The 15,610-nt window shown below is 27.0% G+C and overlaps 2 protein-coding genes and 1 long non-coding RNA gene across 7 annotated transcripts; 1 reads left to right on the forward strand and 2 right to left on the reverse strand.

Annotated features, from left to right (window-relative positions):
- The first annotated feature begins 444 nt into the window (after window positions 1-444).
- LOC105361351 (uncharacterized) lies at window positions 445-7,592 on the forward strand. 2 transcript variants are annotated; one of them, XR_912834.1, is made up of 3 exons: window positions 445-604; window positions 5,544-5,642; window positions 7,514-7,592. It is a non-coding gene; the product is annotated as an uncharacterized LOC105361351 (long non-coding RNA). The 2 variants fall into 2 exon arrangements; XR_912835.1 differs by lacking the exon at window positions 445-604 and adding an exon at window positions 3,114-3,443.
- LOC105361350 (allantoinase, mitochondrial) lies at window positions 4,324-9,588 on the reverse strand. 4 transcript variants are annotated; one of them, XM_011498497.1, is made up of 10 exons: window positions 9,407-9,588; window positions 9,137-9,306; window positions 7,739-7,853; window positions 7,512-7,658; window positions 7,375-7,420; window positions 6,966-7,062; window positions 6,710-6,896; window positions 5,536-5,841; window positions 5,422-5,454; window positions 4,324-4,546 (listed from the first exon to the last, which is right to left on the reverse strand). In XM_011498497.1, the coding sequence occupies exons 1-10, from the start codon at window positions 9,551-9,553 to the stop codon at window positions 4,397-4,399; spliced, it is 1,398 nt and encodes a 465-aa protein (XP_011496799.1). In that variant the 5' UTR covers window positions 9,554-9,588; the 3' UTR covers window positions 4,324-4,396. The 4 variants fall into 4 exon arrangements, with proteins under 4 accessions (XP_011496799.1, XP_011496800.1, XP_011496797.1 ...); XM_011498498.1 differs by having other exon boundaries at window positions 6,966-7,059; window positions 7,512-7,652; window positions 7,730-7,853; XM_011498495.1 differs by having other exon boundaries at window positions 7,512-7,652; window positions 7,730-7,853.
- Window positions 9,589-11,643: 2,055 nt separating this feature from the next.
- On the reverse strand, window positions 11,644-14,522 carry LOC105361352 (lanC-like protein 1). The gene is made up of 10 exons (XM_011498499.1): window positions 14,275-14,522; window positions 13,564-13,655; window positions 13,305-13,484; window positions 13,082-13,233; window positions 12,851-13,004; window positions 12,638-12,778; window positions 12,379-12,561; window positions 12,167-12,313; window positions 11,996-12,098; window positions 11,644-11,860 (listed from the first exon to the last, which is right to left on the reverse strand). Exons 1-10 carry the CDS (start codon window positions 14,462-14,464, stop codon window positions 11,784-11,786), a joined length of 1,419 nt encoding a protein of 472 aa, XP_011496801.1. The 5' UTR covers window positions 14,465-14,522; the 3' UTR covers window positions 11,644-11,783.
- Window positions 14,523-15,610: the final 1,088 nt, after the last annotated feature.

Raw genomic sequence — 15,610 nt, forward strand, 5'->3', positions numbered from 1 at the left:
CCCCTCCCTCCCTCCCGCTCGTCCTTCCCACCAAACGACCCACCCTCCGCATCCTCCCGTCCTACCTCACCCCCGTCCGCCCTCGCTCCCTGACCGTGTCATCGCCGCCCCCACCACCGTCCCTTTTACCCGTCTTATCCCATTCCCCGACCCACCGATCGCGAACTGCGCGCACTCGGACACGCGCACGCACACGTGCGGAGCTGTAGCGAGGTAAGCCCCTCCAACTCTCCAACAGCCCCGCATTTTCATCTTCCACGCACCCTACCATTATGTGACCTATACCCCTCTCTCTCTCTCTCTCTCTCTCTCTCTCTCTCTCTCTCTCGACACTCCCCCCCAACCACCCAATGCACACGCAAATAATCCACATCCACCCCCACCTCCCCACCCCACCCCCTCCTATACCCGTCGTAGTCATTATCATCGTCATCGTCATCGTCTCGTCATCCTCATCGTCAGCTTCATCGTCATCGTCCTCCATCGTTATCACCCTCTTAATCCAGACGAATTGCACGTGTCGCCCTTTACTCCACCGACTTTCTATCGTTTTTTATTTTCTTTTGTTTTCTTCTTGTTGCACGCAGACAAGAATTGTCGAAAGGTAAGTGAAAAAGTAAATTTCTGGCGATTGTCGGCTTGTGGAACACGACGGTCACTTTGGCACAAAAAGGCGATGTCGTTCTAACCTTCTACCTGCATATTCCTTTCGAGCCTTTCCAGCCGTCAATGTCATCATCCTTACCTCTCATTAAAGGATCTAGTTAAACTCTTTTAAGACGACGTCCCGTTAAAATAAAAAAGAGCAGAAAGAACAAAACAGAAGAAAAAAATCTTTACAATTGTACGTCATGTTTGCTTCGCAAAAAAAAAAAAAAAAAAAAAAAAAAAAAAAAAAAAAACAATGGCAATGCCTTATTAGACGAGTATATATTTATAACTGGAAAAATTTACATGAATGAATCATCATCATATAGAGCAACAAGTTACGTATAGTCGGCTGTTGTGTTCGAGCAAGTCGAGTGAAAATCGAAAACGTCAAAATGCATGCGGGAAGGCATAGCGTGCGCGAGCTTCCAGAATCTTCGAGGCTTAGTCAAAATGTTTTTCATGGCCTACAGTCGATAGTTGCGTTTACGCGCGCGCGATTGCGTGCGAGCATGTCGTTGCGTATGCTCGTGCGTTATGTACGCGGAAAAATGCGCGCGACAAATGTATTCGTTGAATTAATGCCTTTCAAAGGTCAAGTTTGGAAAACAATATCTGTTATTGAACCCAGAGCACTTTTAACCGTATTGACGTAATAAGCATAAATGTGATAAATCGCATAAGTATGCGTGTACCGTGGAGTAATTCATGATAATTATTTGGGGGAGAGGGGCAAAAGAAAAAGACCCTTGGGCACCGAAATAGCAACAAATTTAATGTACTTTTCTCACAAAGTGCAAAAAGAATCTTGAATCCGCTTGCGTTTGATTAAAGTCTAATTGCCTCTGGCTCTTTGCAAACATTGATACACTCGCGCGCATTTCGTAGTCCCGGCGAGAGAAAGAGGAGAAACAGCCGCTGACGTCATCAACGGGATGACGTGACATTTAGGCGCGAGCTGCTAGTCCACGATTTTTCACTCGACACGCGTCCTACCTACACGCAATCGCTTCACTCTCTCTCTCTCTCTCTCTCTCTGTGTACGCGCGCGCGCGCTGTTATTTCTCCTCCTTTGCTCTAGCGCGCGAGAATTGTGAAAAAAATGCGCGTGCGTATGGGGTTGGGGTGGAGCGAGGGGAAGGGAAAGAAATATAAGAGCGAAAGAGGAAGGGGATATGGAGAGAAAGATATTCAACAATTTTTTAGAATCTGAGGCAAAACATTGTGCTCGTGGTGTATGTTGTACGTCCTCGGGTTACAAAAGTTTTTACCGTCTAATACAAAAATACCAATTGGCCGTGTCATTAGATTTATAAGAGTGGCACGAATTAAGTCCAAAACATTACGCGACAATGTATAATTCAAAAACATGATTAATCAATTTTTTGCTCATAACTGCAAATCATTGTTGAAGTCTCCTTAAAATCCTGAAGCATAAATGACTTGTAGAATTTATCGACTTCAAGTGTGTTATATTGAAAATCTTCGCACTGGTTATTCCAAATTTTTTGAGCATAAAATCGTAAATATTGTAATGTTCATACAAATGTGATGCCGTTGAAAATCATTGAAGTTCGAATTCGAAATTAAAAAATTGATTTTTCGCAATGAATCACAATGAATAACTATCAAGGAATAATAAATAATCTTTTCTATGCACTGCGTTCATTTTATTTAAATGTGTCATTTATAACAACTATTAGCTACCAAGATTGCAAGCTATTTGTAGTTTTTAAATTTTAGACATTTGTTTATAAAACAGATTTTATAACACACATTCCATTTCAAGGATTAAACACTGAAATAAGTAAAGAAAGTTATTCAAAATTTTTCAATCCAAATAGTTGACTTTATAATATAAATAACAATGAAATATTTTAATAACAATTTCAAAACATATTCGTCATCTTTCATATTTTTTCATATCTTTTCACTCTTAACACATTATATTATACTTGATATATACCTATTTCTTTATATATATATATATATATATACAAATATTCATAAAATATTTATAATTCATTTAAAAAAAAAAAAAAAAAAAAAAAAAAAAACGCATTATCTCGGTCATTATATACAACATATTGCAAATTAATTAGAACAAATGTATCAAACCATTAATTTTCCATTTTTCAGCTATTAAATGCAGTATACTGTCCAAATTTGTATTGATAAATGATCTATTTTTCATTTCTATCCATGTTTAAATAAAATACTGAAATATAAAAGTTTTATTCCAGCGATAATCATGCGCAACTGACTGATTTCTCGCATGATTTTTGCATCTTAATTTATAAGCTATTTATAAGCTTTTATCGATTATTAATTAAATATCTTTAATTTACATATATCGTTTAATATACAAAACCTATATAATAAAACATTTTTTGTTTTATGTTAACGATGATTTGTCATTCGTTACTACTAATATATCAAGAATATTACAGTATTGTTTTCATCGAGCTTATTGGCTCAATTATTCAAATTAATTTTATTAATAACTAAAGTGTTTTGCTTAAACTAAAACTACATTGAACTCTTTTATAGTGATCTCGTAAATTAAATGCACATCCGCTGATTTCGACAATGGAAGAAATTATTTTTAAATATATGAAGATGTTTTTTTTATTCTTTATTTTACAATTAATGTATTAAATGTGACGTCATTTGGATGATATGACGTCAGCAGTGTAAGTGAATCATCTTCGCGTGCATTTGAAGTTGGCTTCAAGGATCATAGCCATTGGTGGATATTTAAAGATGCCGGTTACTCGACGGATATTGGGAATTAAGTTAATATTTTTCTTAAGTACTGCAATAATTTTTAACAATATACATTGAAACAAAACGGCGATAGATGGAGAAAATAATTTGTTTTTATTTTCAAAAATTTTATTTTATGCTTTGAATGCACCGAATGTTAAAAACATTTTCAAATAAAATAATAGCAGTTTGTACACATTCATAAACGTCGGTATTGTTAAAATAATTATTGATAATTATCTAGCCTCTTAAAGAAATTTTAAAACATAGATCCTTAGTTATCATTGTATGTTCTTTTTCATTAAATAATATTTGTTCTTTACATTTTGCCTTATATGCATGCGTTCATCAAAATTTATGGGATCAAGGCCCATCGTAGATAAAATATAAATAATAGAATATAAGGTAATTCGTCTTAACCAACTCAAAATCTACCACGGAAACAAATGAGATGGCAAACTTTATATCAATATTGTTAATTTAAAAATATTCAATTCAATCATGTGTTCATCATCAATAAAAGAATAAGAAATAATTATTTTCAATCGCTATAAAAATTATTTATTAAACTTTATCAACTGTAGCTTAAATATTATTTAATATAGAATTGCTAAAAAAAAAAAATAAAAAAAAAAAAAATAATAATTCCATGTAAATGAAGTAATAAATCAAAGAATGATTTCAAACTGAACTCTATTATGGAATATAAAAGTAATTTATCTATTATATTTTTACAGTGACATATGACACTAACAACTAACTTGAAAAAAAAAACCTGGATTAGACTTCATTCATGATTATAATTATTGTTATCGTCATCGTCATCGTCATCGTCATCGTCATGACGTTACGATTGTTGCTATTGTTACTATTATATATTTTTATTGTAATACTAAATTACAAATTAACTCCATTTTGAATGCTCTTTTATTATAATAAGTATACGATAAATATGTTTAACGATAATTTGACTAAATAATCACTAATTCATTAAGTCTGATATAAAAGTATCTCGGAGTAAAAGTTGACCCATTGGTTCTTTGCAGAATTCACCATTTTTGTAAACAAAGCTTCCTCTAACAATTGTACCGTATACTTTTCCAAACAAAGTTTCATTTATATAAGGAGTTATCTGGAATTAAATTAAATAACTTAATTGTATTGAAAAAAATTTCTTAAATGTATTTGAAAGTGTAAATGAAAACTAAAAATTGAGTTTACAATCGGTTAAGTAATTAATTGGAAAATTATCTATTTTTTATATACTACATATATTTAATGACTAAATATATTGACGAAAATTAAAAACCACAAATATTTATGAAATTAAAAATAACAAGCCATTATCGACCAAAATTGTAATATATGAATGCTTAGAAAGGGATTTTTTTTTTTTTTTTTTTTTAATAAAGAAAATTAATGAGTTGAAAAGGCGTTAAACAAAATTTAATATTTATAATTTGGGATGGAAAAATTTAAATCTCGATTTTCTAGACGCGTAATAATAAAAATTTTTTTTCGAAATAATATATAATTGCACTGTCGAATGACTGTCAACATTGTCACATTATCAAAATTGTATTTAAATAACAAAAAGATCGCTAATGACCAAGAACAAAAATAAAAGGATAAAACGGATAATAAAAGTCACGTAATGTAATATACAAATGATGTTTTAATATAATATATTATAATAATATGTAAACTTTTAAGCATAAGTTTAATTTAAATAAGTTTAATTGATTTATGAAAATTATCGTTTAATGCCAAGAACAACATAATACTGAATATAATATTTAACATTGCGCCGAATATAAAATTGAAATTCTATTATTTTATCATACGAGCTTTTTTTCTATTGTAAGCAGAAATTGAAAGGCCGAATCACTCAGTTATTCTTCATATTAACGAAAAGAAAATGAATATATTAAGTGATAACTTTAATTTCATGCAAAATATTGATAATGTAAAAGTAATTGTTATTATTGGAATATTAATTTTACAAACCTTATTTTTGTGTAAAATTCCATTTTGATTAATCTGAAAGTCGTTCGATATTATAAATTAATTTTGTTTATTTTTCATGACAAAAGCATTTGAAACGATGCTTATAGAACTTACCTCTATAGTTTTCTCAGGATCCCAGATCACAAAATCAGCATCCATTCCGACTCGTAAAGATCCTTTTTGATTGTTTAAACCACAAAGAGCTGCTGGCGCCGAACAAAGTAAGCGTGCAATATCTTGAAAACTTAATCCATGCATTTTTGATTGACTCCAAAACAAAGAAAGGCCAAATTGCAATGAAGAAATTCCACCCCAATCCTTCAAGAAATTACCAGTTTTTTTCAAATCCTCTGTGCAGGGAGAATGATCGGATACAACCATATCAAGTGTCCCATCCTTTAAAGCTGACCATAATTTCTCCTATTATCAATGAAAGTTTCATTTAATATAACTTTACCTTTATAGGTCGCATATTACAAGCAATGGCAAAGTTCAAGAAATTTTAATAATTTATGTCAAATAACGTTAAGCAGCGATAAAACATTTTTTCTCAAATACAATTAAAATCAATTCAAATAAATAATTAAGTCAATTTACATATATACATCCTAATATAATGTGTAGGATTTTAATAAATTATTTTTATATTAACGAATAATATAATTAAATGTGTTTTATTTTTTTTTATTTACATTTATTGCCACCTAAAAAATTATATGTTTTTACATAAAGTTATCTCGTGCTTGGATACATATTTTATTTAAACGCAAGTATATCAGAAATACGGAATATAAATACTTTTAATCGAGCCTTTCATTACTCGTATTAATTATTTAACGTTCTGCTAAAAAAAAAACATGTTATTTATCTAATTGAAATTAATCCCACCAATGATTTGAATTTAACTAATTAAAATTTATAATACATTTCATTTGTATGAATTAACATTATCTAAGCCAATTAAAATTTCGGAGTTTCGTTTTTGATTTGTGATTACGATTAAGACCTATATTTAGAACATATATTTGTATAAAAAAGTTAGTATAAAAAAAAAAAAAAAAAAAAAAACTTACATAGAGATATAAATTATACAAAGCAGTAATTAAATTTTAATTATTAATAAACGTAAGTTTTATGATCGTAAAGCTAAAATTTTTAAACAAATTTTGTATTTAATAATATTTTTTCATAAATTTCGTTCCTTTGATTATTCATATAAGATTGAACACACATCATATTTACAAATTACAATTGCAATTATTTATTAAATATATATGATAGTACTAACTTTATTAGAACTATATCTTATAGGCGGGCAACATTTATATTGTGTCGCACTTCGTGGGATTTTCTCAGCTATGAAATGAAGATAATGATAACAGGTTTCTGCGGTTAACAGTAATTGTTGTTCTTTTGCCTTTCTAATTAAATTCAAAGCTTCGCTCGCTGATAAATGCACTATATGACATCGACAACTAAAACGCAAACAGTATAATGGATATTATAATATATCTGTATTATTTAGTTACTTTATTTTTGCTTACTTGAAAGTTTTACATAAATTTACAATAATTTTTATTGCTTCAGTTTCCATGACTGGTGGTCGGGTTTTCAAATAAGTGTGGTAATCGAAAGGATCTTCTGTTACAAATAATAAAGAAATATTAAAAGTACTCGATGCAAAAATGTATTAAATATCTTAACTACCGACGGACTACAATGCGTTGAAAATTTTAAAACATTTAAAAGTATATTTTATACAGAATAGTTTGAGACAAACAATTTAATATTTTACTATACAGTCTTTATATATATATATATATATATATATATATATTTACAAAACATAATATGTTTAAAATTAAAGAAATTTTAAAATCCGAATAATAAGTGAAAATAAAATATATGAACGTATAAACGCTTAGTAGTTGAATAATAATAAATTCATAATACCATCCGCTTCAATAGGAAAACCGTTTACCTCACATTCTGCATGAAACTATAAAATAATAACTGTTTTAATAATTTATCTATACATCAATATATTTAACAACTATTAATTGAATAAAAATTATATTTGAATTATTTACAGCTAAAACAGTGTTCAAATCCTTAAGTTCTATTAAAGCTTTTTTCACATCATTTTCATTAACATGGGGGAATTCTTCAACACCACTAGGACAAAGGAAGCATTTAAATCCAACAACTCCAGCCTCTACGAGTGATTTTAGCTCTTTCTACAATCAACAAGCATACAATAATTTAATATCTTACGTCTCTTTGTCTAATTGTTCATTTTTGTTATTAGTTTTATTACTTGATTATCTGGTAAAACGCCTCCCCAAAATCCAACATCTACAAATATCTTATTTTGAGCTGTTCGTGCTTTAATTTTTAAATTCTTCAAAGTCGTTGTTGGTGGTATGGAGTTTCTAATTTTAAAGTAATTTTATTAATAAATTGATAGTTTTTGTTTATTTATTTAAGTACATACGCATAGACACATTTTCCAGTATAATTATTACAAAATTAGAAATATAGATATTGAAATATTCAATTCAATTAATTGAATTCATTGTTCAAGTTCGATAAGATATAAAAAATTGTAGATATGTACCATAGATAATCGTTATATAAATTTAAAAATTATAATTACATTGTGTATAGATGTAAATACACAATTGTGAATAAATTGACTAATTTAATATACTTTTAAAATAAATAATAAAAATTGATTAAATAATTACGATTTGTTATATAAAATTATAGCGATTGACTTACGTACGTAATATACAATAACAACCAACGATTTATGATATTCTATTATATAAATGAACCATTTTTCTATCAAATTAATTTAGTCAAACATGTAATAATACTCAGTTAAATAAAAATGTATAGAATTTAATAATTTAATTAAAAAATTTTATTATAAATATTATATTTATTCGTTTTTTATAATATCGAAGAAAGCCAATGTACATTAGGGAGGTAAAATAAAAAGTTAAAAAATCATGAAAATAGTTCTGCATATTTGTCAAAGAAAGGTTATCAATATAAGTTTATTTAAACTGGAAATTAAAATACTTATTACTTATTGTGTATTTAATACTTTATGCTATATATATATATATATATATTTATTTATTTATGAAAATGCAAGAAATATGATTAATATATCGAAAATACATATGAATATTTATATTCAACATAAAAATATATGTAATGACAGACTCTAGATATTTTACATATTTTTAATGAATGTAAATTACTTCAGTTAAACAAGAGTTCGAATTATTTAATAATAAATTTTTAAAAATTTAATTTAGTATTTTAGAAAAATATTTCTTATAATGAAAGCTAATTATATTAAAATAAACAAATTAACGTGACTATATATACAACGTATTTCTTACATCGTATATATATATACAATAACGATGTAAATTACCAATTGCTTCAAATAATTCGTAAAAAAGAAATAAAAAAAATTTTGTCAATTCCTTTTTTTATCCTTTACGACTTAACTACCTATCACTGTTTACCACATATCTTAATAATTATATGTCAATATAATATATCAATATATTTCGATGTAGTATTTATCAAGTACACATTCCGTAACAAAAGAATAAATAGAATTAAATTGCTAATTATTATTCGTTCCTAATAATAATCGCCTGCACATATCATTGTATAAAATTGGCGCACTTACAATGGCATGTCTATAATAGTCGTAACACCTCCTGCTGCAGCAGCTCTTGTCGCCGTCCAAAAACCTTCCCAATGTGATCGTCCAGGTTCATTTAAATGTACATGAGAATCCACTATACCAGGCATTAATATCAAATGTCCAAAATCTTCGTGCTCAATGTCACGATATTTCTATTTTTCGTTTTTTTTTTTTTTAAATAATTATTACAATAACAAATATTTAATCTTACGAATTATATTATTTTATTATATATTATTAGTGTACACGTACTTGTAATTTTTCATTTATTTCTTCATCATCGCTACAAACAATGATTTCCTCAATTTTTCCATCTGATACTTTTAAAATTGCTGACTTTAAGCCATCAGGTAAAACAGTACGTCTGGATATATATAACTTAACTGTAGATCCACTCATTTTACATTCAATTTTATAATGATATACAAAGTTTAATAAATGCGTAATAAATAATAAAATGGATTTCAGAAGTACTTACGAGACGCACTCGAGACTGACTCGAGACTGACTCTCTGTACTTCCGATGCTTAATTTATCTTTACAATACAGTATATTTATTGATAAGCAACTTATACAATATTTATCGTATTGATAAGGAAAAGAAAAGTATAATAGACTTTGGAAGATGAAATTTGGAGGAAAAAAAAAGAAATAAAATGCATCTATTTATAATTTTCAAATACAAGTTTTTAAAAAAATTTTATTTATTTTTTACTGAATGTATTAAGTTAATAATAATATTAGTAATAATAATCATTATTATCAAAAAATTACTCTTTCGCACTATGTTAAATGCTAAGGATAATTTGAAATTTCAGCTTATATTCAATGTCATTATAAGTTTAATAAATTAAAATAAATATTATTATTCGTAGATTCTAAATATTAGCTAAACTGTTAAATTTCATATAAATTTATCATTTAATTGCAAAATATAATTTAGAACATATGAATGTTAATATAATTATATAACAAGTTAAACGTATGAATAACTCATACAAGTATGTGTTTTTTTATAATTCTAAGCCAAACGCTGCTATTTTACAATACAGAATACAAAATATTATGCATTTTTTTCACGAATTCTTTGAGATTTTTTTATAAGTTCAAAATTAGAAATTCGTATTGACAGTTATAAAAAAGTATAATTAAAATTTAAAAATATTTCTGGCTTTGATATTTAATATATTGTATATTACGATATAGATAAAATGCAAATTGAAAATAATCCTTATATATATACTTAAGGCGGAACTTTCAAATTATCTCATTTTCCTACTACCTATCCCTCAAGTTTTATTTCCTATCAATTAAATCTTTTAATTTATTTTTTCGTTTAACTATAAATACCGTCATTCCTCATAAAAAAAAAAAAAAAAAAAAGTGTACAAGCACATATCAAACATATATGAAGTTTTGAAAGAATTATGTGGATTTAAATAATAAAAATATTATATTGAATTAATAAGTTTCCAAGTGTCATTATTATCAGTATTAAAGATCGATTATTAACCAGATTTGTTGATTTTTACCATTGAGTTAAATTTCATATATAATTAATTAATTTCATCTCATTTAACATCTTTCTTCTAATATCTTAAATAAAAGTTTGTTTAGTAATTTATATAGAATATTTATTGTAAATAAAAGTAAAATAATATACATTTTATACTTGATTACTCAATTTATTTAAAAAGACAATAAAGAATTATCAAATTTCACTTTTTATTGCCCTTTTATTTAATAAGCGGTCTTGTATAGTCAAATTATTTTATCATTTGGAGATAAAGACAAAAAATAAATAATATAATAATATATTATTTAACTTTAAGTAGTGTTATTGTTCGATTTAATAAACAGCTATACTATTTCTAATTCTTGCCGATAATTAAATTATTACTCGTTACAGTTAATATTTTGAAATTCCTTGATTAATATTTATTTATACCTGCAGGAAGAATAAGCTTTTCATATTACAACTCTATTATTTTATAATAATACAGCATTAATCTTATGTCATCCATTTGTCTACGCAAGTACTTCTCAATGAGTATTTTCACCTAATGAACTAGTTGCGTAATAATAATTTTCAATTATTATAAAATGTAATTATTAGCAATACTTACTGTTCTTACTAAATATACATGTTAACATTTAAATATTATTATCTTTTAAATTAACGTGTACCAGACTTATGCATAAACAAATCTTATAATTACATAATCAATAATATTATATTAAAAATAATTAACGAATAATGTTATAAATTTATTAAAGTGCTTATTAATGTTAAGTATAATTAAAAAAGTGAATTGAATTTGAGTATTTTACTTATTTTATTCTTTTACATTTTTCATCAATTCGATTAATCAATGAATACAAAAGAGCTACTATTTGCTTTCGTAACTATTTGACATCAATTCATTAATTAATAAAAAAACAAAAAAAAACAAAAAAACTTTTAATTTAATTTATTTTAAATGTTTTATTTAAAAGATATTACAAAATCGAAGTGTAATAGCATATAAATAGCTTTTGGTATAATTATTTTCTGACATTAAGTTTACTACTGTGTTTTTATTATCTATAATTACTATTATGTAAATAAATCTTATTCTTGTAATTTCCTTTATAATGTATAGCCAGGAAATTTTGCTTCAAGTGGCTTTTGCATATCAATAAGAAAATAAATTGCTCCCGCCAAACCTAAAACAATATTATTACTTACTATAGTAATTAAGCATACGCACAAATAATGACATAGAAAAGAATTACAATCATATTAAATCAATAAAGAGACGCGAAAAAGAATTTTTAAATTTTCAAAAATTATATAATGACCTTCAAAAAGAGAAAATGGTCTATCAGGGTGTCTGGTTTGATTTCTTTCATAATCTAAACACCATTCTGCAAATTTACAAGCTCTATACAGGTACTTAGGTTCCTATAAATATTTTTCAAAAATTCATCAATACAATTGTTTAAGAAGTATCAAGTGATTTACGGTATTACTTTTGTTAACTGAAAGAGACTAAGAAAAGTGTAAGCATTTCCAGCAACTCCATGACACATTCCACAACCTTTTTTAAGAAGTCCTCTCTTCCATACAACTTCACCACATTCTAACGCTGTTCTTAAATATTGTTCTTTATTGAAAATCTACAATTAAAGATCAAATTTAACTATTTCATTTGCATACGGTTACGAATATGTGTATTCGGTACCTCGTAAGCTAAACAAAATAGCATAGTCATTGAAGGCGCACCATGACACCAATGAACTAATTTATCAGTAGTGCTTTCAATAGATGATGGAAAATTTCCTGAACTGTATTTTATACTTTCTAACCATTGAAGTGTTGGTTCTATTTTAGTCTTTATTTGTTCTTCTGATAAATAGTTGCGAGCCTAAGTATTGAAACAATTGTACCGTTAAACTATGAATAACGACGAATAAGAGTTTATTTATTAAAAATTTGCCTACCTGTAGCAATACATAAAGTATACCGGCCACTCCATGAGCACCACCAAGATATTCGGTATCATGCCACGTATATCTTAAAGGAGGTGTATCATGTTCGTGTTTATTATATTTTATTCCAGACCTTAAGATTTCATTAATTATCTGAAATAACATTGCTGTTTATATAATATCTATAATTAAAAATTTTAATTACAATTTAAATACTGAAATTACATTTTTAATGATATTCTCTTCTATAGGAGGTGGATTTATATATTTATTGACAAATAGGAGTGCGTATAGACATCCGACACGACCATAAAGTAATTCATCGGGTAAGTCAGACGCTGAGTAATCTTCGATAGCATACATTGCTTGTGATATTAATCTGCAAAGTAGCCAATGCAATTATACAACAATAAATACACTAAACTTATATAGATTTTTTATAATAATTAAATTCACTTTGATATCATCTTTTTTGATTCGTGCTCATGCATTTGTAGATGATGAATAATGGCTCCTAATGCAAGCGGCCCTGCATAACCAGTCAAAAATGTTACGCGTCTCTTTTCTCTTAAATTTTTAACTGTACTATCCAGTATCTGCTGAGCTATCTGAATTAAAATAATACTTGATTGCGAAATATTTAAACAAATTAAAAGGTAAATGTTAATTAAAAACTTACAGATATATAGTTTTGATCTTTAAAATATTTTCCATAATGATAAAATGTATATGAAATCCCTGATATTCCTGTATATAGCGAATAATCGTCAAGATAATACCAATTTTTTTTGTTTGCTTCCAATTTTTTTAATAAAACTTTTGTACCGGCATTTAATATTCCTTTAAATTCATCGCTAATCTAAAATAAATAGAAAGCATTATATTATGAAATTAATATAGATATATAAAACCTTGAAATAAACTTGAAGAATACATACGTTAAGATTATTGCTGTCGAGAATTGAAATTCTATTTCCTTCTACATAATCTTCATAAGGATTATTTAAATATCTGACACTCATTTTTTTTCATGAGTACCGCTTACGTTTCCTAAAGATATATTTTTCTTTATACAATTATTAAATTTTTTAAGTTTTTAATCAGTATAATATACTTGGCTTAAAAATAATATACTTTGGCCCTTTGTAATTTCAAACAATATATATATCCACAGTAAAAAGTAACCGCGTACAAGTATATATGCAAATTTTTAAATAAATTTTATACTTTACACGAGGTAGAAAATTAATTACTTGATAATTAAGATTGACTATCAAAATTTTATTATATAGAATTACATTCTAAAAGAGTTTAAAATTTTCTTTAAAAAATAAAAAATACAATGTTGTTCTAATAGACATATTTTTGTATAGCGTGATATCTATTTATTTCCATAACACGAATAATTGCAAAAATTAATAATCTTGGCGACAGCTTGTATATTAATTGAACGATCCAAATAAACATAGTGTGTGGAAAAAAGCCAGTTGTTATTTCATCTTTTCCTATGGTTGTAATTGCATTTTCAACATATTGTTCTGCATTTGGTGAAATCCATTTTCTTAATCTTTCTGAACAATCTTTTGTGGAATTAGTCACATTAACAGGCAATAAACACTGAATAATAATTCCATATTTACTATATTCTATATGAAGATCCGTACTAAATTTCAATATATATGCTTTTGTTGCTGCGTATACAGTTAATAACGGACTTGGAATTACAGCTGCCGAGGATGCTATATTAACAATAACTCCTTTATGACGCGATACCATTTGAGGCAAAATAATCTGGCACATATTAGTTGTAACAGCAATATTGCATTGGATAATGTTCATATAAATTTTATTATTATGGGGTAAATCAAGAAAGTACTCTGGATGTGGATAACTTTGTCCAAAATTATTTATTAATATTCCAATATCCAAACCTATAATTTCTTTTTCTATAATTTGAAAAGCTTCCGCACTTTCAACTAAATTCACATAAATAATTTTCGTTTTAATATTGTATAAAAATTTTAAATTTTCAGCAATATCTTTTATTGTATCTTGTATTTTGTATTCTTGGGAATTATCATTGATTAAAATGACATTTAATCCTTGCTTAGCTAAAACTTCAACGAAAGCCTTACCAATGCCATGCGAGCAGCCTGTTACAATAGCCCACTTTCCCAACGATGAGAGATCAACATTATTATTGATTGAAAAGTAACTTGTATATAACTTATTAAAAATATTCAATAAAATCTGATAACCCCAAAGGACTGTAGCAATACAACCGATTTTGTATATTAAAGTCATATTTTAAAAAGGCTCGAGTGACTTTTTGTAGAAAAATATATTATTTAATGATGGAGAATCACAAATTCCAAAGTAAATTGTTATTATAACACGAGCGTATATTAAAAACTAAATATAATTTATACCGGTAATTTTTTATCATTTCTTTTTCTTACACGCACACATACAAACACACATGCTTATATATGCATATTTACATACCTATTTTATACTTCAAGTCAGTAAAACAATTTTTTCGATTTATTTTGTTTAATAACAAAAAAAATATCCCTTTAATTTGTATACCGTTTGAGATGAAATCTGTATGATTTCGCCTTGAAAATGTAGGCACATGTAACATCAATGTGTATAAACATGAAATCTATAAATGAATAAATAAAGTACTATTGTAAATCTGTGTAAATAACTATCGAACAATAGTGACATAAATGAAAATGAAGGTAGCACCCCTAGTGAGAAGGCTCTAGACTTTCAAATTTTGCACATTTCATTAGGCGTCAGAGGACAGAAGAAGGATGTTTTATGAGCAGAATAAAATATGCTTTTACTAATACTAATGAAATGACGAGATAGAAGGAGGGGCAGAGACGGATAAGCTAGAAGTATTACATAGAATAATAATTTATTTTAACAATTAACTTTTATTCTCGCTGTTAAAAAAAAAAAAAAAAAAAAAAATGA

The sequence above is a fragment of the Ceratosolen solmsi genome, unplaced genomic scaffold (assembly GCF_000503995.2).
Source record: "Ceratosolen solmsi marchali unplaced genomic scaffold, CerSol_1.0 scaffold30, whole genome shotgun sequence".
NCBI lineage: Eukaryota > Metazoa > Arthropoda > Insecta > Hymenoptera > Agaonidae > Ceratosolen > Ceratosolen solmsi.